Source organism: Myzus persicae, unplaced genomic scaffold, assembly GCF_001856785.1.
Source record: "Myzus persicae strain clone G006 unplaced genomic scaffold, MPER_G0061.0, whole genome shotgun sequence".
NCBI classification, from domain to species: Eukaryota; Metazoa; Arthropoda; class Insecta; order Hemiptera; family Aphididae; genus Myzus; species Myzus persicae.
Genome location: NW_019104033.1, coordinates 99813 through 123071, shown reverse-complemented (window position 1 = coordinate 123071; position 23259 = coordinate 99813). Strand labels below are relative to the sequence as shown.

Sequence of the window (23259 nt, the reverse complement as noted above, 5' to 3'; positions counted from 1 at the left end):
AACCTATATATACAATAAAAAATTCAAGCTGAATCCGGGCGTACATAACAATGTCTTTGCCCTATCATTATAAAATTCAAGGAGGGGGTGGACAACCACCAACTCTTTGCCTATCTCGATTAGTACAATGTTAACAGTGTTAAACATACTAAAATAATTACTCCTAAAAAGATTTACAAGACGTGGCTACAAATAACTTAAAAACGAAAATCTTACAACCATAAACAAATATTAAGGTATCAAATGTATGTTTTGCTATCAGATGGTATCATATTTAGTCAGGTAATGTAATTTTTTTATAATGTTACATAGAAAACAATTTGCATAATATATTCTAATTTAACGCATCCTTAAATGTGAAATTAATTATTACAAAGCCATAGGGATTAATTTGACTTTTTATAAAAAATAAACACTAATCACAAAATAATCAAATAAACTAAATATTATTTGTAATTTTATAATTTTGTTTAAATTATTTTTCTGAATACTTTTACAATTTGAAGGGGTTTCATGTACCTATGACTATGGCTTAAGAAATTGGTAGATGATAAATCAATAATATTATATTGTATATTGCATATTGCATATAAAATAATGTATAATTGAATTAAGTAGGTACAACTGATAATTGACCCTAGTTTAATTACCCTAGTTTTGTTTTTATTAGGTTTTCCTTGAAGCTGTAATAACGGTTGTGAAGATAATTATTTCGGTGTTATAACTCAACAATTGAACTTACACTACTTACCTGAACACTTTTAAAATCACCATAATACATCTATTTGTTCAGTGAAAATAATGGCAGATTTAAAGTTTTAAAAATTATCTTCTTAAACATTTTAATTGTAAAGAATAATTTATGTAAATAATTAAGTAGGTATGTAATATATGTATATATATAAATAAATCATACTAAGGGTTAAATAATTGTTGAAGATTGAATTTTAAAGACGTCAAATTTACTTTGAAGCATAATAAATTGCATAATGAAATTTTTCAGGCGTCAATCATATGTAGGTAGTGAAATACAAATATTAAATCAGCAATAGTATTTTCTTATGCTAAATATTATAATTTATTATATAGTCTAAACTCTAAGATTACTAAATTATACTATTTAAATGTATGTAGAACTATTTTTGTTCAAATAGTTGAACATGTTTGTTAGTAGCATTTAAAGTATATTTTATCTTCAACGTATTATAATATTTAGAGTATGAAATCTCAACATATTTTTTTCGCATACTATTATTGAAAAATATTTTATAAGTCTAACGACATATAAATATTTATTAATAACATATTTTGACTTTTCAACTTTATTTTAAAGAAAGTATGGACAATTAAACATAAGAGCTCTACTTGACTTCTCGTGAATATAATACTTTTCCATGAAATAAATGTTATTAAGTACATTCAATTATAATAATGATTATTTTAATATTTGGTTTTATATAACAATAATTTTCAATAATAATGTATTAAATTATTTTTATTTCAATAAAATTGTATAGTTTTATATTAAAAAAAATGTGCTTATAACAACCATAATTTAGTCGAAATTATTTATTAGATAATATTGTATATGATATTATTTTAACAGGAAAGAAAATGTAACTGCCAAACATTAAAATATACTATATAATAATGACCAAATTATAAATAATTTGAGATGCGTACAGTTTAATATATTGTTAACAAAAGAATACAAGGTACAATGCATGTGGGATTTATTCTATATTATAAACTGTTCCATTGAAAGGTGAGTCCGTCGATGTTATTATAACCAACCCTTGTAAAACTGGGAAAAAAGTCTGGAACTCATTAAATTAACCGAAGGTTATTCTTCACCACTCGCTTCGGGTTCACTAACCCTTAATATAATGTGTGTAGTGTTCCCTACGTAGCAACAGTACCCCAAATTTAATGGACTCGAATTCCTTAAGCATATATTTTCTGACATGATTACCCTATCAGCATGGTACCTAATAATATGCTTTAAGGTACCTATTGTTAATGTTTTCTTTTTCCAACTCATCAACGCTTTATTGGTATATTATGTTTTAATATGTATATACTATATATATTATATATGTATACAAATATATTTATATATATATTACCTCCCTTAAACTACTCAATTTATTTTTATTTCGGTATTTTTTAAACGAATTGTACCTGTTTAATCACTTTTCTGTGTGTACCAACTAGCTGTCGACGTTTCGAATACGCCAGATGTTTTCTTAATGGGGCGTTCCACATTCCTTTGAGTTTTACATTATTATTATTTTTTAACGTCACAGTACCACTATACTCCTTGGAAGTCGATTTTATTTTCAATAAATATAGATAATAAAAATTAATAGTAACAATAATAAAATCTACAAAATAGTTACGATATAAAGTATTTAAACGTAATAATACTATGAAGGATTATAATTTACAGGATGAAGAAGATGACGAAACGAATGCGACCGATCGGTGACATTTTTGTCAATGATGATGGATGGATGGCTTTTGTTGATTTCCAGCAAAAGTGATACAAATAGTCTTTTAGTTAAGCCCACATGAGTTTGTGTCCAATTTTAGGAAATCGTACGATAACGTTCTTCCTCTTGGTTTAGTAACTGTCACTTGAATGGTGTAGGTTGTCGACGGTTTAAGTTTAAGTATCTTTTCCACTAAAACTATCCTGCGATCGAAAAAATCGTAATTAATATAAAAGTAAAAACAACAGTATAATGCAATCGACGTACCCTTTTTCGCCGATGTAACATCGAGTTTTGGTTCGATAATTATTAGAAACATCGCTTCTCCTGCTTTTGCCGTACCGAACTTTGCATTGATCTGGCTTAACTGAAAAATCTACACTATCCAAGCTGTTATTATTCTCCTGTACGTACACGCAATATTTTAAATCGGTCAATGAGTTCGCTGACAACCAACCGATCTTCACTGATTTACAATCATCTGGTCCGACATATTGTTGGATCCTTAGATCGTTTGGCATGTCTGGCATTGGAATCATTGTTGGTCGTACGGTGGCCATTACCTATTTAAAAAAATGTCATAATTTTTACAAAATGTATCAATAAATAATATTAATTATTATAACTTAGATATTATTGAATTTGTATTATTTTTTAAAATAATCTCATCTTACACACCAACCTCAATTGATCTGATGCGTTGAGTCTCGTCAACAGATACGGATTCTACTTTTAACACGTATCTTTCTCCACTCATAGTGTTGTTTATAATGAATTTCTCGTAACCAAAAACTCTTTTGCTTATTAATAACTTTTTTCGACAACGGATTTCCACGTATACCACTCCATCGCATGGCATGACGTACCAATATAATGTGTTGGGAGGGACATCTTTTTCCAACTGCCTATTATTTCCCACCTAAAATAATAACCGTAATACTTTGCACAAATTAAACAAAATATGTTTCCCACAACTAGTAAACAGCCCACCAACCTTGTACCTGAAGGATGCTTTTCCATTTTGAGCCCTCAGGTTGATCATTCTGGGCCTTGCATCTTTTAGTCCAATGGGTTTGGACTTCTGAAATTTATATGTGGCGTTGGCGTGGTGTGTGGCTATATGAGAATCATGGAACACAAATACAGTGAAATAGTACGTTTCATCATAAATTAAATCAGTCATTGTATAGCTTGTAGAATGTTCCAGATGATGTATCTAAATTACAACAAAGTATTCCTGATTTAAATATAGATATTATGTTAAAAGATTGGTGTATTATTATTTCAGATTTATGGAGAGTAGGTGGAATAGCAAGTGAATGAAAAAAATTAATTTGAATAAATTAAGTAAGTCACCGTTAATTGTTTTAAATTAATTTAAAAAATGGCCAAGGCCTGACTACATTATAATGTAAATCAATATTAACTGCAGTTGTTCAAAATAAGGTACATAATAATGAATACAATAAAACTGGTATCTAATACTGATAGTACATAGAATATAGATAACTTTTAGGTACATACTACTACATAGTCTATTCATGGACCACATAGTACAAAATTTTAAATTACTCGAGTTATACATAATATTATTTTATTATGTTTAAACATGATTTTAATTTAACGTATGTATTATTTATCAAATTAACTGTAAAAATCGAAGTTATTACTATAGTTATTATTAAATAAAAAAGTTATTCAGCAAAAAAAAAAAATATCTAGTTAATCTAATTTTTTTTTTTTGTTTAGTATTATAATTTATAAGTAATTTAGTATTGTGTAAAATTGAATAATATTATAAACTAGGTAACATAATAAAATATATTATAATGTTTGACAAATATCAATTATTATGTAAGTACCCAGTAGCTACCAATATTTAATTTACAACACTGTAATATGTTTCTATTAGAGAGTTTATTATTTTAAATAATAGCATGGGTAAGCGTTTTATTTTATAAGATTATCATGAATTCAAGACGTGTTAATGTACCCACCTCTAATCTGTCGTCAGGTCGTAAATCATCCTCATAATACGTCAAATTCGTTTTTAGTTTTTCTCCCAAACGATGTTCAGCTTCACAAATCGTCGAGTATATTTTTGATGAACTGATCACAAGACTGTACTTCATTAAATGATGATCTATATGGCTAATGTTCAAGATAAAATTAATTAATTTTAGACAGTTATATAATATGCAGTATATTACGTAAATTCATTACTTAAAACTACCTTAGATTCCATCTTAAATAAATTTTTTGACCACCTTTTTTGATTTTTATTCCATTTGGACGGAAACCGAATTGCTTATTCTGTGATTTTTGTTTGAGCCCAACATGAAACATAGCCTTTGAATCGTCACCTGTTGCTGTCTGGGCTGATATTACGTAGAGACCTCTATTCGCCCTGCCGTGTTCATAAGTGACGGGTATGGATACACCCGTATATTCTATGAGTAACCTTCCTATATCACTGGATTTATTATTGTTCCCTAAAGTGTACAAAAATAATACTTGTAGGTAATATATAATATAATCATAGTTATAACACAATATATGAATTCATTTGATTAATACTTAAAGACAGAATAGTTCCACTCGATTGAAACTTACATAATATGACGACTGTTTGGTTAAATCTGGTTAGAGGTATAAATTTCAAGTCCCAGTTGAGCATGGAGTTGCACGACGGCGTGACGGTCACGGACAGATTCCGGTCGGAGTCTTGGGGTATCAAAATGTGAAACCTATTAAAAAAAAACACACACACACACACACACACACCTTTATTTCAAATGCTATTTAACAACTTTACTGTATTATAGCGAAAGACCACCCGTAACATCAAAGGGTTGTCGGCTATTATAATACGATCGTAATTGACGATCGTTGGCGGCGACCTGGAATTCCGGTAAGAGATCATTTGAAAATAAACGCTTATTGTTCTGAAGTAGGACTAATCAGTAAGCAGCAACTGGCATACGGTATGATTGCATTTAAATAGGCTACTTGGACCATAACACGTGTGTCTTATTGTACTCAATATATCTTGACAAAAATAAAAATGTAATTTTAAATTGAGCCAGCCACCCAATATGTATGAATACCGTTCGTGACTGATTTAAATTTTTTTATGTAATTGTTATTTTAATTTAAAAATATTATGGAAATTATCTTAGAAACATAATATATCCTTTATAGTTTATTTATAAACTTGACATGTACAGTGTGTTTCCATGATAATGCAAGATTCCCGAACCTATTTAATTTTTGAAAGTTCTGAGAAATGCTGAAAGTTTGTCTAAAATGGTGAATGTACATAAATAAAATTTATATTTGGATTTGAACAGATCAAAGATTTGTTTATTAACCAATCATCACGTACGTACATTGGTTACTATGATATACAGATTTGTGATTAACGAGATGAACACAAATAATTTCTAAGTAAAAAATGATTCACGTAAAAATAAAAATACCGTAATATTAATATCCGTATTTAGAAAACGTACGAAAACTATACAATTATTGTATCCGTAAATTTACTCTAATATAATATACTTATTGTACGTGCAGGTGTGGTCGTGTCGAACAATTGACAAGACATTCCATACGAACACAGACTGAGTTTATCGTTTGCAGGGCTAATACCGCGGGCAGATAGCAAAATAAAGGGACGAGGGATACATTTTGTATTATAATCGCAGTGTGCAATAAGTGCGTGATGTGTACCTGAGTAAAAAAAAAAAAAACCGTAAAAGAGAAAAATGAGCTGGAGAAGGTGAAAGCGTGAGAGTGCAGTGGAGAGGATGCGAAAAATTGTCGTGAAAAATATCTTTCTAATTATAATGTTCACTCGTCGAGTGCGCGTACAATAATACACATATTATATGCAACGTAAGTATACATTATTATGCGCAAACGCATTATAAGCATTTAGATTCCACTCGGATACGGAATTCTGAGTGTCTAGACTGTGGTTTTTTTTTTAATCTGGGCCAAGGCTAATTTTGGCTATACCTACTACCTCCTCCACATTCGCGCGTATAAAATAACGAGGAAGTATACAATAATAATAATTGCATTGTTGTTATCGAAAACGTTGATGTTAAAGGTCACAAACCGCTGCAGAGTGCTGCAGGTACCTATATTATATTTATATATAGTCACGCCGTTTGTCAATGCGACTTGTGAGCACCATAGCGGCTCCGAATTGTTATACACCATAGCAGTTCTATTATTTTGTTATTTTTTCTTTCTTTCTTTCTTTCTTTCTTTAAAAAAAAAATATTCAAACGACGTCATTTTATTATTATTACGCATGTGGTATCCGGTTCGTGTTATCAATGCACCACCTGTGCGAAATTTCTGATCAATGCGCATTGGGCATAACCGGTTGCGGTACCGGTAGTATACCTACGTATAATTCGGTGCACCGAGCCCACCACTACCGCTACCGCTATGTAGCCAACAGATATTATAATATTATTCGGTAATAATTCTAAATAAAATAATAATAATAATAGTAATAATAATAATAAAGATGAATTACCGTTGTGAGCATGCAGTATTATTAGGTATAATATTTGTTTCTATTATACCTACGTAGGTACAGACTTTTGACTCTAACGTGTTCGTGTTTCGTATTGAAAAAAATATCAGAAACTCTTCAAAATAAATTATACTATTAAGATTTATTAAAAGAAACTATTGTTGAGGACATTGACGTCCGGGATCCATCGGTAATTGTATTTTGAGCTAAACTCTTCAAATAGTTTTCGATATATTTTATTGATAAACGTTTAAAGTAGTCTTTAATAACGGTGATTAAATATTTTTTTTTCCTAAATAATTATAAGTAAGAATTATAGTACATTGTATACATCTACATTTCAAAGTTTAACATATTTTATAGCGTCTTAACTTTTTGACCATGTACATACCTAATTGAAGTATAGAACCTATAAATTATTGATTTATTTTCAGAAGAACAAAATACACGTCAACACAGATTGTTGTTTAATTATGTACCTCAAAATAGGATAATAGTATGTTGGATATGTTTCATGCTTAATTTCACTATATTTCCAATAGTTTTAGAAATATTGAGACATTTGCTTTCTACGGATAAAATACAATAATACTGCTTGTGTAAAGTATCTATGTGCTTTGTCTGATGTTTAAACGAAAATCCAATTATTATGTACAGATCAAGTTTATTTTATTTTGATAGGTTTAAAGTTGGCGTTAATACGTTCAAAATGATTTTAAATATTTTAATTTTTGTATAATTTTTGTTTAGAAATCAACATCTGGCCGTATCATCGAATGTAAAAAATCCCTGCAGTGAACAGCATAAGCATAAACTGATTGAATTGGCTATATTATCGTCTATACTATTATTATAACTGTACCATGTGAACAATTTTGGTCGCAAATACTACATTATTTATTGTAATAATAAAATTATAGTATGTCTAAGGGGCATTTTTTTTTAAATAGTAAAAAAAAAATGCACTTGACAAGAAATTAAATTATTTATGGCGGCCAGCTACCTATATAGTTGTAGACCATGATTTTCAAGGTTATAGTTTTTTTTATGCATTTTATACTTCAAAATACTTTCATTGTGATTTATACAGTATTAAACTTTGAAGATATATATAATTATAAGACAAATGCGCATTGTTTAACAATAAAAAAATATTTACATCGTGATAATTGCATTACGTATTTATTTAATATACACTTCAACAATAAAATATTAATTAATGCTAACTTCAGATTCGTATTTAAATCAAATTATTATCTTATTCTTGATTATAGGTACATGTGCTTTTTGAAATTGTAAGGAACAACTGATAACCGTTCTCTAAAATATAACACATCACTAGCAAAAAGCAATTTTCTGTAGAGTCTTACCTAAAATTAAAATAAATATTTCTATCAGATACCTACATATTATTGAAGTTAATAGGTTCCATACATTCCCATTCGGTTTTTTTTTTAACAATTATTAATTATATCAATTAGATTGAGTTTCATATTGCCATGTTTTGAAAAACTAAATAAAGTAGAATAAATAAATAAAAAAATTATTATTTATAGTTGTTTGATTACCTACTTATATAGTTATGAAGATTGTCAATTTGCTTACTTTTTTGAACATAATATGTATGTGTATATTATAATAATATTTATAACTTTACTTATATACTTGTGTGTGAAATGTATTATGTACCTATTTTTTTAAACATTTTCTAATCGGCAATACGCTTAAAATTCTGTACGAAATTATACAGTACAAGCACTCAAAATTATTACATGATAATACATTTTGGTCAAATGATTTATATAAAACTATGTTACATAATATTCTTGATTTAACAAATAGCGTGTACTTAACTATTAACTGCACACTAGTTGTTAATCAATATTGGATAGTCCAGTTAGGTATTATACGTAGATGTTACACAATTTTAACTAGTTAAATAAAACGATAAAACGATCTCGTTGGTTTAACCACACGTGTTATTATATTCCCGTTTTTGAATAGCCTCACCCTCAACTTCAACAATAATTTATAGATGAAAACAATTCTCAGAACTATTTATGCATATTACGTTATATTGTAGTTCAGCCTATTATATATTTTTAGTATACATATATATTTATTATTTATATATTCTACTATATTTATAGAGGTCTTTTCGTGATCCTGCTGTAACGTTTTTACATTTTTTTTCTTGTCGATAATTGATTAATACTTATTATTAAATAGCTTTACGTGTGTCTACTGTAGTAGTTATTAAAATTATTTTAACATTTAATACACGCATTTCAGAGAAAAAAACAAGTGGATTTATTTAGAACTTGGCATAAAAAATCAAAAACACAAACATAAAGAAGACAATTATAGATGGAAAAAAAATATTTTCTAATGCTATATAATTATAAAAACAAATTTTCTCGTGTATAACACACACATATTATAGAATATTTAAAAATTATATACTTGTATATTTATCTAATTTTATTCTGAATATTTATTATGTCAATAAATTACTTTCATACACACCTCAGATTTGTGAATTATTATTTGGTTATTTCAGTTACCTATATGGAAATATTGGAAAACAATAAAAGTTAAATTGATAGCTTGAGTATAAGTATACATTTGATCTTAAGTTACAAATATAAGATTATTTTGAAGGACTTACCTCACAAGAAGAAATAAAAAAGGGTAAAACACAATCGTACGTCGATATGCGTCTATAGGATATTGGACTCAATTGAAGAGGAATGTGGAATATGAGTAGATATAAAAACTATTACTTATATTGTGCGATGAGAAAATAAAAATAGATTTTACATTACATATATAAGGATTTTACACAAGCTATAAATAACTCGAATAATCATAGTCATAACGCGAATTATATACATATAAATCAATAATTATGCTCTAATATTCTGCTCTATAATTGTACTATAATTATAATTATTTTTCAAATGCAGACGAGAAAATAAATGCACCATCAGTTTATACAAACTTGGTTCGGGTGGAAGACCCTGCTATACAAATTTATTTTTTTTTCATCTTTGGTTCTTTGATATTTTAATCTTGATGATTTTGATCATTGAGCTTAATTATTAATTAAGTATCTTAAAGTCTCTTAAAGTCTAAGACATGTACTCTCCCTTTTATTAAGTAATGCGTATAATTCTAAATTATATAGGATTTATTACAAATAATGTATTTCATTCATATAAATAAAGATAAATGCTTCGATCAGTCTAAATCAATATTAATGATATAAATAAAAAAAAAGTAAAACTGTAGAAATGATTGAATCACTTTATGCCCTACAAATGTATAGTTATAAACTAGATATTAAACATTCTATAATCATCAAATTTAATAATTATCATTTAAAATAATAATAGTATTCACTTGTGAAATCAGGATTATTTGTGAACATATTTTATACTAATTATTATTCTATGGTGATAATTTAATCAAATTAAAATATGTAATAAATTATTACATGTATTATATCTATTACTGTTTTACGATTAAATTTAAGTGAGTTAAATATGAATATATTAAAATACGATTTACCTGTTATTATATTATATGGTTATAATTTATAAATGTGGGCATTTTATGTTATTTTATGTTTACTAAATAGTACATGCGAACAAATTTGTTGAAAAAAATAATAAATAAACGAAAACACTTACTTTGTTCGAGATTTAGTTACTGGCACAATGTGATCAAAATCGTGAGGTACAACATTCATTGGTTTCGATGAGGGTCCATCGCGTGTTAAATTAGCCTCCAGCGGTTTGAAGGCGACCACCGTTAACAACTCGGCCATTAATACCACCAACCATAACCGCACTAGCATCGCCTAAATATCACAAAACAGCAAGCATTAAAAAAAAAAGAATCAAAATACACGTGTATATTAAAATGTAACAAAAACGACGGACAGCTTTTCATATTAACATAGATATATGTATTTTTTTTACCTCTTGTTCAATACTTAGTCATCCCTCTTAGCGGATTATGTATAGTGGGAGTGCAGAGGAGGTTTCTTTTTACGAAAGAAGAACAATGCACCTCTCGTGGGGTATAGTGTACTTTTCCATAGGAGAGGAGCAAAATGAGAGGTGGACGGGAGATCTAGATATTACGGGTTCGAATTTCAACTGGTCGCTAATTTTACACGAAGAGAACACGTAAAATGAAAGAAAAAACAGACAAAGACGACACGAACAAGTTTATTTACATAAAAAACATAAAAAAAATAATAATAAAGAAAAAACAGTATTGGAAAAAACAGAACCTGGAAGTTAGAAAGGGAAGCCACTGTTTCAAAAAAAGTGTACTAGTCAATAATGGCATATACACTCGCACACACACAAGTAAATACACACACAAACAAATACACACACACGCGCTTGTGGACGAGCACACACACGTGTAAGTCTACACCAGGAGATTTAGTTCCCGTTTTTTTTAACTAGATTTTTTCGTGATGTAATATTTTGCAGTTCTGACAAAATCAGTAAATACACGATAAAATCGCAGCATGAAACCCTTCTCATGGGTTGAATATTGCAGAATTCGCATCATTTTGATTATAACGTTTGTGTATATTATGTAGATATATGAATTTTTTTATGTCTCAAGGATAGGAATCTTTTTTATTCTATTGTGAAATAAATTAATGGGTACTAAGTGACAAAAAAAACACAAAATTCTTGTTTTGAACGTTAAATGAATCACGTTAATTTCTCAACTTTTAATGTTAGATTTATGTACATTGGCAAGTCAATTTTTCACTAACATTAAAAAGAGCAATATTAATAACGCCCATAGGTGCAAGTCTCCGGTTTTTTTTTTAATCTATACAGGTACTCATCATAATATTATGCTATTGGCTACAAATTATTATTTTAATATCGTTTATAATATGTAACATAATAATAATATTATTCAACCAATTTGTTTGTGTCACTCGAACTAAGAGTTAGTACTTTGTTGATTGTAATAAATTGTACGACGTACCTACAACGTTATTATAAAAACGTTTTTCGTTTAATACAATATGTCAATAGATATATGTCTGATAGGTAGAACCATAGTATAAGACAGGCTAGTAAACAACATATAAGTATTATTAGTACAACGTGATCGAATGTAATATCCAAAAGAATTAAAAGATGGAGGTTTAAGCTGCAGACGGATCGTAAAAAAAGATTTTACTACAGAGTCCACAACAATGGTCGAAAGAGGGTTGTTTTGATTCACCTTTTTAGAAGGATATATTATATATATTATATTCATATGTGTAAACTGTATACTGTATATTATTTTGTAATGTTATATTATGTTGGCTGAATAATACAATACACACAATATAACATTTTTGATCTATCGCGCCAAAACTAAATATTATAAAGAATAATGTAGGTATATTTACGGGAGTTGGACAATTACCGCCGTTGCAACCATAATATAATGTACACATGTACTGAAATGAACGTTTTCATTACGGCGAAACTCGAGAAATCACGCTTTCGTCACTACAATGCACAAAGCATAGGGCGTATTTGAAACCCCTTATCAGTGGACCACAACACAAATTAAATGCGGGTCCCCGTGAACATCGTCGTCGTCTAACTTTAGATCATATTATTATAGTATTCGATTATTATAATATGGACATTTGTGAATTTTTGTGTCGCGGAGCCAATTACAACTACTCATGTCACGGCAGAATGTCTATTTTAAGTGTACCTACGGTATTGAATAAAAAAAAAAAAATAAAACGAAAAAAAAAAATACCAAAAACAATGCGTCGAATAGGGCACGGGTGATGCGATGGTGAAACTGGAGGACTATGCAAGATAAGAAAACACACGTGTATATTGGTCTAAATGCGTCGTCGCATCCCCTCGCGGAATTCGTCGGCGAATATTTTGGAACTTTGCCTGAATCGCACGGGCAACGATGGGGTGACGTACACTCGGGTCGCTGTTATTGTGTAACGAGTGTTGACCAAGTGTGCGAGTAAAAAAAAAATCAGCGTTTGACGAGAATAGATGATAATATAATATCGTATGAGATATTATTATTATTTTTCAAGTATGACATTCGTAAAAAAATAACTCATCAACAATGTAGGTATTTACAGAAATAATTTGATTGCGGTGTACTTACTCGGTTTTGTTGAATTCAACGCCGTAGGAAACAGTCACCATTAATGTTATCGATTAGAAACGGTTCTCTAATAATTATATTATTATTACGTTTGATTAGATGATTTCGTGGAATGCACGGTTTTTTTTTACTTATTAAAAATATGATATATTTGAATTGATGAATAAATAAATAAATAAATAAATAAATAAATATCGACGGCACGATTACGCGGACGTGAATAAATAATAATTAATAGTTCGACGACGCAAAAATAACAAGACGTTAACGACGGCGTTTATAAGCAGCAGCTACCGGCGGTGGTGCGACGGAACCGAGCCCTTATAAAATCCAAACTGGAGTCTGGACTGTCGCATATGCTCTCCTCTACTCCTGTTTAGAGACAATCCACCATATGCCCACCCCCCAAACCGCCTATCACGCATGCGCCATGTTGCTTTATTTTTTTCTCATACCTTTATTATTATTATTATTACTACAACTATTATTATTCCTTCTCATTTCTTTTTCCTATTATTTTTTCATCGTTGTGTCTCTTTCTTTCCACTACTATTACTATTATTATCATTATTATTATTAATTTTATTATTATTATTGTTATTATTATTATTATTATTATTATTATTATTATTATTATTATTATTATTATTACTGTATTAACGTGAAAAGAAAAACAGTGCACTATTCTTTAGTGTCAGGGTAAATATTCCTTGACCCCTGGAGGCTATAAATGCGGTGCGTATATGATAATTCAATTTGTCTCTTCGACTTGTGCACGCGGAATGCAGACCGAGTGCTTTACCGGCCTTTTGTTGTTGGACATGCACACGCGCACACTCACACACTCACACACATACACGTTCACAAATCACACGCACGCACGCACAATAATAATAATAATAATAATAATAATATATAAGATTTTTTTTTCTGTAGAACTCACGATATTGGTGCAGAATCCGCAATGAGTAACGTGTGTGGCGCCTGAGTTGCATGGGAATTTATCTCTCTTCGCCACTCTCTGTGTCTCTCTGTCTCTGCATATATCTCCGTCTTTGTACCTGCTGTATCTGTCTCTCTCTGCAATGTTTAATTCTCGTATTTAATTCCCTTCCGACCTCGCCATCGCGATAGGCATTGCAGCCGTCATCAACGTGACCGTCACACCGTAGACCTCGAGTCCAACAGATTTTTAATCAACGCGCCGACTGAAACTTTACCCAAACACGTACCCGGGTATACGGTGACCGAGAAACCGTGAAATCAACTGGTGTGCGAATATTGTTGTTGTATAAGCGTGGATTTCTTACAATACATATTATTATATTCCTATTACTTTGATCTGGAACTATTTCGCAAGAAAATATTATAAAATATATCATACACGTCTTACAGAAGACAATATTATTATAAGTATCACGGTTAGCGGTGCACGGTGACGCCGTTTTTTCAAGGGGCTCGGACCCTCTAAAACCATGGAATATAGTTTAGCAGTACACTGGTACCTATTCGTATAATACACATAATGTAGGTAGGTACTATTACTCACTATTATCGTTGCTGTAACTCAGCCATAACCCGCACGGTAGTGATCGTCGTCCGATACTAAATCTGTATAATCGATGATGCATTTCGACAGAAGAAAATACTCGTGTTAGGACCTATACTATAGGTATATTGGCGATAACCGTCGGCCGGTCACACCACCACTGCCGCCGTACCAAATCCGGTCCACAAAATTTGGACAAACTGGTTCGCTATAATATATAACAGTTTGGCCCATATTGATTTCAAATATTGACAAAAATATAACAATGGCGTGTATACTTTTGTAAATACAACATTATATGCTCATGTTAGTGTAATTGAAAAAGTCTACCTAACCTAATCAATCGACGACGCATTTCGTATCGATAATATTTTAACAACTCAGCGTATATCCGTGTAATGTTCATAGTTGTATGTGAAAAGTGTTTAATGTACACATTATATACATATATCGGTACAGAACCTACCAAATATCCTTTGACGATATTATTAATCTCACTACAAATAAATATTATGAACTACAGTATTTTCTATACGCAATAAAATATTTAAAAACCACAACAACCATAATTCAGCAGGTATACAGACGTACAGTAATATACCTACAAAACAATCAAATTAACTAAATGGTAATACTAATACAATATACTTATATTACATAGTACAGAATAAAATATAGAACATAATTTATATATTTATATAATACGAAATTGTTATATATATAAGATGTATACTGTATAGTATATAAAAATTAGTTGTCTTATACATATTTAAATAATTGGAAAATTAATTATTTTATTTTTTTAGTTACCTATGTATTAATGAGAACGGTAGGAATAAAATCGCATATGGGTAAAAAAACTCAAAACGTGCATTTTTTTTTTAATCATTTTCTTTACAGATTTAGACATTTATTGAATAAACGAATAAATGAAGAGACTCTTCGCTAATTTTAATAAATTGAAACAATCAAATTTGAAATGTAATTTAATACATTCAGTACTTAAAACGAATGGTATATTGAAAAACAATTTAACATTTCGGCTTTTAACCACTTTACATGATGATTAGTTATTTCTAAAATCAAAAAGTGAACAGTACAATAACAATTTGATATTTTGAATGGTTTCTGTTAAGTTTCTGGTATCTTAAGATGCACAAAGAAATGTACCATTTTGGATTTTAGTCGATTTAGAAAATAATCTTTTTTTTCTAAAAAAAAAATATTTTCAAATTCTTCAATAAGAACTTAGGAAAACGACTGAGCGTTTTAAGGTTTTTGTGCCATGTGAATTTTGATGGGTAGCGTTCCAGTCGTTCCACTTGGAGTACCTATATTGTAAGTTGTAATTATACATTGAAATTATTATCATTACAATTGTATTTTATTTTTTACATTAATTGTAATAAATTATTTAAAAAAAAATGTATTATTTTTCTGTTTAAATTGAGGACTATCATGAATATCAAACAAAAAAGTTATAATGAACATATTCGTTGAGGAGTTGAATTATTATTTGAAATGTATTTAAAAGTACATTTTAGTAAACATTTTTTGTAAAATAATCATAATGTACTATAATAGATTGCGCCCTCGAATATTAGCAGATAGGTACCTACTAATAAGTAAACGTAACAACAAAGATAAAAAAATTGAATACAATGAGACAAATATTTTAAACATATTCATACTAATTCTGTAAATAGTTAATATTAAATTGTAGGTACACATTAAAACAGTGGTGGTTATACCATATGGTCCATATGTCGTTGTAGCAACATAACATACAAAATTTGGTGTGTGGTTAACATTGGGTGATTAATTATAATTATTTACTGCACAATGGCTCATTATAATTTAAGAAAATTAAAATTAAGTATTTACACTTTAATGAATCATTGTATAGTGAATAATAATTATAATAACCTGATAAATATACACTCCAAACATTACTTTGGCGACGTTTGAATATTCAATTTCATAAAAATTTGAATTTGAATTTTAACCGATTATAAAAAAATATATGAGGGTTAAGTGTTTAACACTATTCTTAAGTTGTTCATTTTAATTCTAGTAAAACAATTTGTGAGCAAATTTGTATGATATTTATATTGCTACTATAGTAATTATGATTGCAATTATTAAAGTAACTCAAAAATTAAAATTTTTAATTTTGATACGTCTACATTTCAGAAAAATTATAATTTGAAGTTCTCATTTGAAAAATAGAATTTTGTATCTCCATATAATACTCTTTAAGTGGTTCAAAAAATCTCAATCATTTTAAAACAGGTATATATATTTATATGTTCCAAAAATGAGATTTTGAATAATAGCATTACTGAAAAATGGGAGATTACGAAGATTTGTAAATCATCAGTATATACATAGGTATATATATAGATACAAATAACATTAATCATTGGCTCTACGCATTTTATTTATTTATGTGTTATTATGTGGAAATAATGGTAGTTAGTATTAAACATCTCCATCCGTGGTCCATGTTGTATATTTTGTAAGTTTGTAACATTGATACATACCTATATTAAACTATATTATACTTTTTATTAGTATATAACACAAATACACCTCGGGATACATCATTAACCATTGCATTTTTGAAGTAAAGCTACGTTTTTATTTTTATGTTGCACAATTTTTTGAAACAATTGTCCGTAACACTGGCTGCTCATTTGTTCGACGGTTGGATCTTCTAAAGCGAGGTTTTTTCGATAAATTAAAAATTGTTTAATTACACATTCATTGTTCAATCTTAGAAAATATGTAATAGGTTTATGCAGTTTCCTGCGTTAACACTGTGGATTAAACGATTTCCATTCTGATCATGCTGTTCCGTCGTAATAGGATGCGTCCTATGCATATTTTGAGGTATACCTAGTGAATAGATAATTATAAGATGATTATAAAAAAAACAACATTTATAGCTTATTACCTATACGACAAGTACAACTTATTTCATTTATTTTACTACAATTTTTAATCAAAATTAGAAATTCACTGTGCAAGTAAAATATTTTGTTTCGCGAATTGCATTATGTTTCTTATTTTTGAAAACTAACAAAAGAAAACATGTCCCATGTTCGAATTATTCTGTATAATATATATCTAGAGCAAATTTATAGTATTACTTTATTTAAATACTAAATACCTATGAGTTTACTAAATTGCGTTGGTCACAAATAGACTAATAACACTAATCCATATTATATTTGTATCAGATATTACTTGAATGATTTTAAAATATAAGATGAACATTGAAAGATGATATAATTCATGTGAATTAAAAAAATATATATATATCTTTAAATAATATCATACTATGTAAATAAAATAAACTTTAATGAAAATTGATCGGTAGTATATTTGCCAAGTTGTCAAAAATTATGATGATATAATAGAATGTTATTACGGATAGAGTGGCAAATTTCAACAGATCGATAGTCGTATGAAACAATTATGTGTGTTATGAAATATGACGATGAACTGTCTTGCTCAAACCATTATTTGAATCATAAAATACATCGACAAAGCATTTTTAAGCTGAAGCATATTTATTGGAGAAAAAAAAATGTAATTCTTTAATACCGATTATAAATAATTATAATACCAGTAAAATGCACAACACCTGATTTTGACAGCAATAATTCATCAGTATTTATGTTGGTATTGTGCCATTGATAAATACATTTCTACAATCTCAGTCTAAATAGTAAATGTAGTAGAAAATAAGTTATATTTAAATAAATTTAATACATTGTACCTCTAGTGAGAATTATCGTAGTTTTTTTTTTTTTGATCGCTGCATCACCTTAATAATAATAATAATAATAATATGTATATTTTTGCAAACAGATGGTATTTGATAAAATAAAAGTTACAATAAATAATACATTAATATGTTTGTTTGCTCACCTCCTATAAGCAAAGCTTGTGGTGAAGGTGAGAGGTTCTTAATTAAGTCCTTAATTCAAATACTATTAATATGTAGTAGGTAGTAATAAAATAGACATGAGAGATTGCAGAATAAAGTTAAAACAAAATAGAAAATAAAATAAACAAAATTATGGTGAGACGATCATAGATTAACAGGTGTTAGTTGTGTGACATCTAATATCATTACAATGAGAAAATAAAATAAAATTTAATAGATAAATTACTTAAATAAATAGTTATGACAATAATTTATACTATGGATAATATGTGACGCTTAAAATGAATAAAGTTAGGATAATTATTAATATTAATTTCTAAATTTCTACAAAGAGTTATCGCTCGATTTAAGCAACTCTTGCTACCAAAATGCTTATGGCACCTTAACCCAAACTCTGGGCAGCTTTAATTTAAATATAATATTGTATTCACTTTTATTATAACAATCAATGTAATAGTAATCTATTGTGAAATATAAATATAAAATAAAATCGTTTCGGATACATTTTACGTACGCAACCCATTTAATTATACATGTTTTATTTATTGATGAAACGTTTTATTAAGTATATGATATTATGTTTAAATAACGATTTATATAAATTATAATCATAGAAATCGAAAATGTTTTTAATTCATAGTAATAACGATAAGACTTCAACGTCCTTTTAAATTGAATAGTATATTTTTTATTAAACTATAATCAGTATATTCATTGATCGCATAAAAACACAAAATAATAAACTGTTAAGCACACAAAATAAACCATTTCCGCGAGAAATTTAAGAAAACTACAACGTCGTATCATTCCATTACACGCGTATCGATTAAAATATTTTTTTTATACTCAGATTGATTATTATGTAATATCAGCTACAGAAACCGATTTTACGTAGGCAGATAACAAGAAACAACTATTATTATAGTATTAATACTCAACACATTGCAGCGGTGAGACGGGAGAACAAATTTTCTGCGTTTAAGCAAAATTGTAAGGAAAATAAGACTATAATAGGTTTAGACTTTCTATTCCAATTAGTTATTGAAAACCTTTCTTTTAGGAGCTTAGAAAATATAAACAAATTCGGTCAGTTATTCTACTATACACATAACTATATAGTAGTATATATAAGTATATAAAAAAAAAAATCACAATAACAAAAACCGTACATTGGTCTACATATATAGGTAAACATGTGGATCTAGTAGGCCAAATGCGATGAACCGGTTTGCCATAGTGTATGGGGTGCATGTATTCCAATAGGTATTCTACTTACATTTTGGGAGACGTATTGCTGTGGCCACTAGCGAAAGAAGAAGAAGAAAAAAAAACATAAATAAATGAGTAAAAGAAAAGAATAGGTATACGGAAAATTCGCAGAAACTCGCGTGTACTGTATATTTCGAATAAAAAACGGGTTATATTGTGAACCCAATAGCTTCAGGAAGTTGGTGCACTCAATATGTTTTTATAATAGTGTGATTATCATAGAACCGGCTGTCCATCCAATCACCCTTATTCTGTCTCTCTCACGCTCACTTCGGTGCCTATCCTCCTTTTCAGTTAACTATCTCTCCGCGCGCGGTGCCGCGCAATCTAATAAAACTTAATGCGAATTCTATACACTAATTATACGTCAGTTTAACCCGTCTTCAGATCGGTATAGCCCTAAGGTTACATAAGACCAAGACCTTGGTGCTCGAGTAATATGGAAGAGCGCGCCAGAGAGAGAATGTAAAAAAAAAAAAAAACGAACCCAATAATAATAAATTGGGTGTTATTCAAATTCACTATACACAAGCAATAGGTGTTTTATTCATTGATCATTATAAGTAGCGGCAAATCGGGTCTAATTATATTGCTCACGGTCGTTATAATATAGTGCCCTCTAGTCCTCCAGAGTTGAAGAACATTGCATATTAGTGTGATACCTACTGGCGTTATGAAAAAGTGATATGAAAAACTTTACGATTGGTACCATTATAACCGAGACTCGAAAAGCATTACGGTTCTCCGGTATCAATCAATTTTAATAATATTCATATTAAATGCGCCTATTTTATTGTGTTGCAAAATATTTTGTAGATCCTTCAATTTTCATTGACTTTATTGAAAGTTACATAGCTAATAATAACATTAATAAGTAGATCATATGATTAATATATTAATATTACATGAAAAGCTATTTGTCTATTTGAGGTCATCAATAATAAAAACGATTTATTAATATAAGATTTTTATCTACACCGAAAAATATTTTCATAAATAATAAACTGCCTACTATAAGGTACACAGAACTAGTGATAGTTTAATATTATATTAATAAATTAACTCATTAACACGTTTTTATAAAAAATTTAATACTCATCGTATTTAATACAATATTTTTTTCTATAACTTGTGATAACAACAAACGCATTGATCCATTGAAGCTTGTGTTTAAAACGTAAAATTTTAAAGATAGATTTTTATGTTTTGAAATTATTTAAATTACAGAAGTTTTATTTGAATTATTTTTGTCTATGACGTATATATATATAATATGAAATAAAACGATAAACCATTGAAATATTTAAAAAAAGATTCTAAATAGTGTTGTCTGATAATTGAAAAAGCAAATGCGTTAGATTCCTTCACCGATTTAATATCTGTTTTCTTGAAAAATACAACTGACTTGAAGTATGAAAATAAAGCAGTAAGACATTCTACTTGTTTATAAAGTGCAGTGTTGGTGATTCTTTTGCTTAGTCCTCCTCGGAATATGACATAGTGTGAAATTCATTTTAGAGCATTTAAAGAAACAAAAAAATAATCGTATTCCAAAGACATTTTTGAGCTTGGTTAAAAGCACCAACTGATATTTAAAAAACGTTAAAACAATAACTACAACCGTCAGTGAGTGATTTTGAATGTTGACGGAAGTTTCCATTATGCTAGTCGGAGAATCCATTCAAGACATTTCACCTGGTGTAATGTTTTATACCTAGTGTAGTACTCTTCATTACCTAGGATAGTGTTTTTTAGATAGTGTACTTTAAAACATATTTAGGTTAGGAATTAGGATTTAATATATACAATAATTGATGATAAAATATAATATATGATAATAGTTTATCATCATTTCAACAATTATTGATAAAATATATACTTAATTTTAATATACGTAGAGTCTGGTAACGGTCAGACTATTATTATAATTAAATTTAATGATTCCAGTTTATTATTCTTATAGTTTATTTTTATATATAGTTATACGTTATAACTCATAGCTCGCACTTTCAGCGCACAAGTAATTATCATACAGAGGTATTAATTAATATATGTGTGGTGCATATATATATAATTCATTAATATGATTAGATTTTTGAAAAAATAAACAAAGATACGTGTCATAAAATACATAAAAATATAGATTAGTTAATAAACTTTATTTTAATATAATTATAGTGTAATATTAAATTATATGATATTAAATATAATTTAATAATTTTCAAAAAATTAAATAATTTGAAACATTGATCTGCATTACCCATTTACTGAAACTTATATATTTTTAATATATTTAAATAATATAATAACCAATCAGTAAAATATGTTAACAAATAAACTTATAATATGATAATTTATAATTGTTATAAATTGAACTAAAAACACAAATTTGTTATTGTACACTATACTTAGAGTTTTAGATTGTCAACTTTTTTTTGTTCAAAATTAATGTAAGAATGATGGACATCTACCATCCAGATCAAAAATAATGTCTAATCAAAATTCTATACATATTTAATTTAAAACAATAACTTAGAATGATATTTAAATACTAATCAACATAGTTTAGAAACCTATGTGGCTATTCTGTATATTTATATATAAGTATATCGTATATTATGATAATAAAATCATAATACGCGTGTAACAAACTAAAATCAGAATTTAAAACACTCCAGATTATAAATGTACACTAGCTTATATAGGTATCATAATGGATGCACTAGGCCACTATGCACATGATTTATTTCTTAGTAAAACAAATTAAATTTAGCATTGCAAGGACAAGTCATAATAACCTTGATAGTCAAATTGCATAGTACGCATAAAATATATATTATAAAGATTTATAAAAATTCACATTTTGTAATGGTTTTCTACTAAAATTTTAAATATGATATAAAACAATATAATACTGATTTTGATGTAAATACATAAACATGCGGTTGAGACTAAATATAATAAACCTGAAATCTAAAATATCATTATTTTATTAAAATATTAAAATATTATCAATATCTATTTTTTGTATCTTAATACAGATTCACAATTTTTTAAAACCGAAAGTCTAAACACAAATTCCGTATACTCGGGGTGGTTTATTATGATGATGGATTTTTTATCATATAGATTCTTAACCTACCTGCTTTTAATAAAAAATAAAAAAATGTTAGAGAAGTTGAGATCGATGGAAGGATCAATATGCACAACAATGTACGTCTTTGGAGATACGTGCGATAGCAAATCCAGTACTCGTGACCGG

General features: G+C 28.4%; 1 protein-coding gene across 3 annotated transcripts; it reads right to left on the bottom strand.

Moving 5' to 3' along the window:
• Positions 1–1509: 1509 nt before the first annotated feature.
• Positions 1510–14791, bottom strand: LOC111037832 (protein NDNF-like). 3 transcript variants are annotated; one of them, XM_022320619.1, is made up of 9 exons: positions 14168–14303; positions 10737–10906; positions 5106–5239; positions 4726–4984; positions 4490–4643; positions 3487–3708; positions 3175–3411; positions 2760–3055; positions 1510–2695 (listed from the first exon to the last, which is right to left on the bottom strand). In XM_022320619.1, the coding sequence occupies exons 2-9, from the start codon at positions 10901–10903 to the stop codon at positions 2557–2559; spliced, it is 1608 nt and encodes a 535-aa protein (XP_022176311.1). In that variant the 5' UTR covers positions 10904–10906; positions 14168–14303; the 3' UTR covers positions 1510–2556. The 3 variants fall into 3 exon arrangements, with proteins under 3 accessions (XP_022176311.1, XP_022176310.1, XP_022176309.1); XM_022320618.1 differs by lacking the exon at positions 14168–14303 and adding an exon at positions 14774–14791 and having other exon boundaries at positions 1511–2695; XM_022320617.1 differs by lacking the exon at positions 14168–14303 and adding an exon at positions 13225–13577 and having other exon boundaries at positions 1511–2695.
• Positions 14792–23259: the final 8468 nt, after the last annotated feature.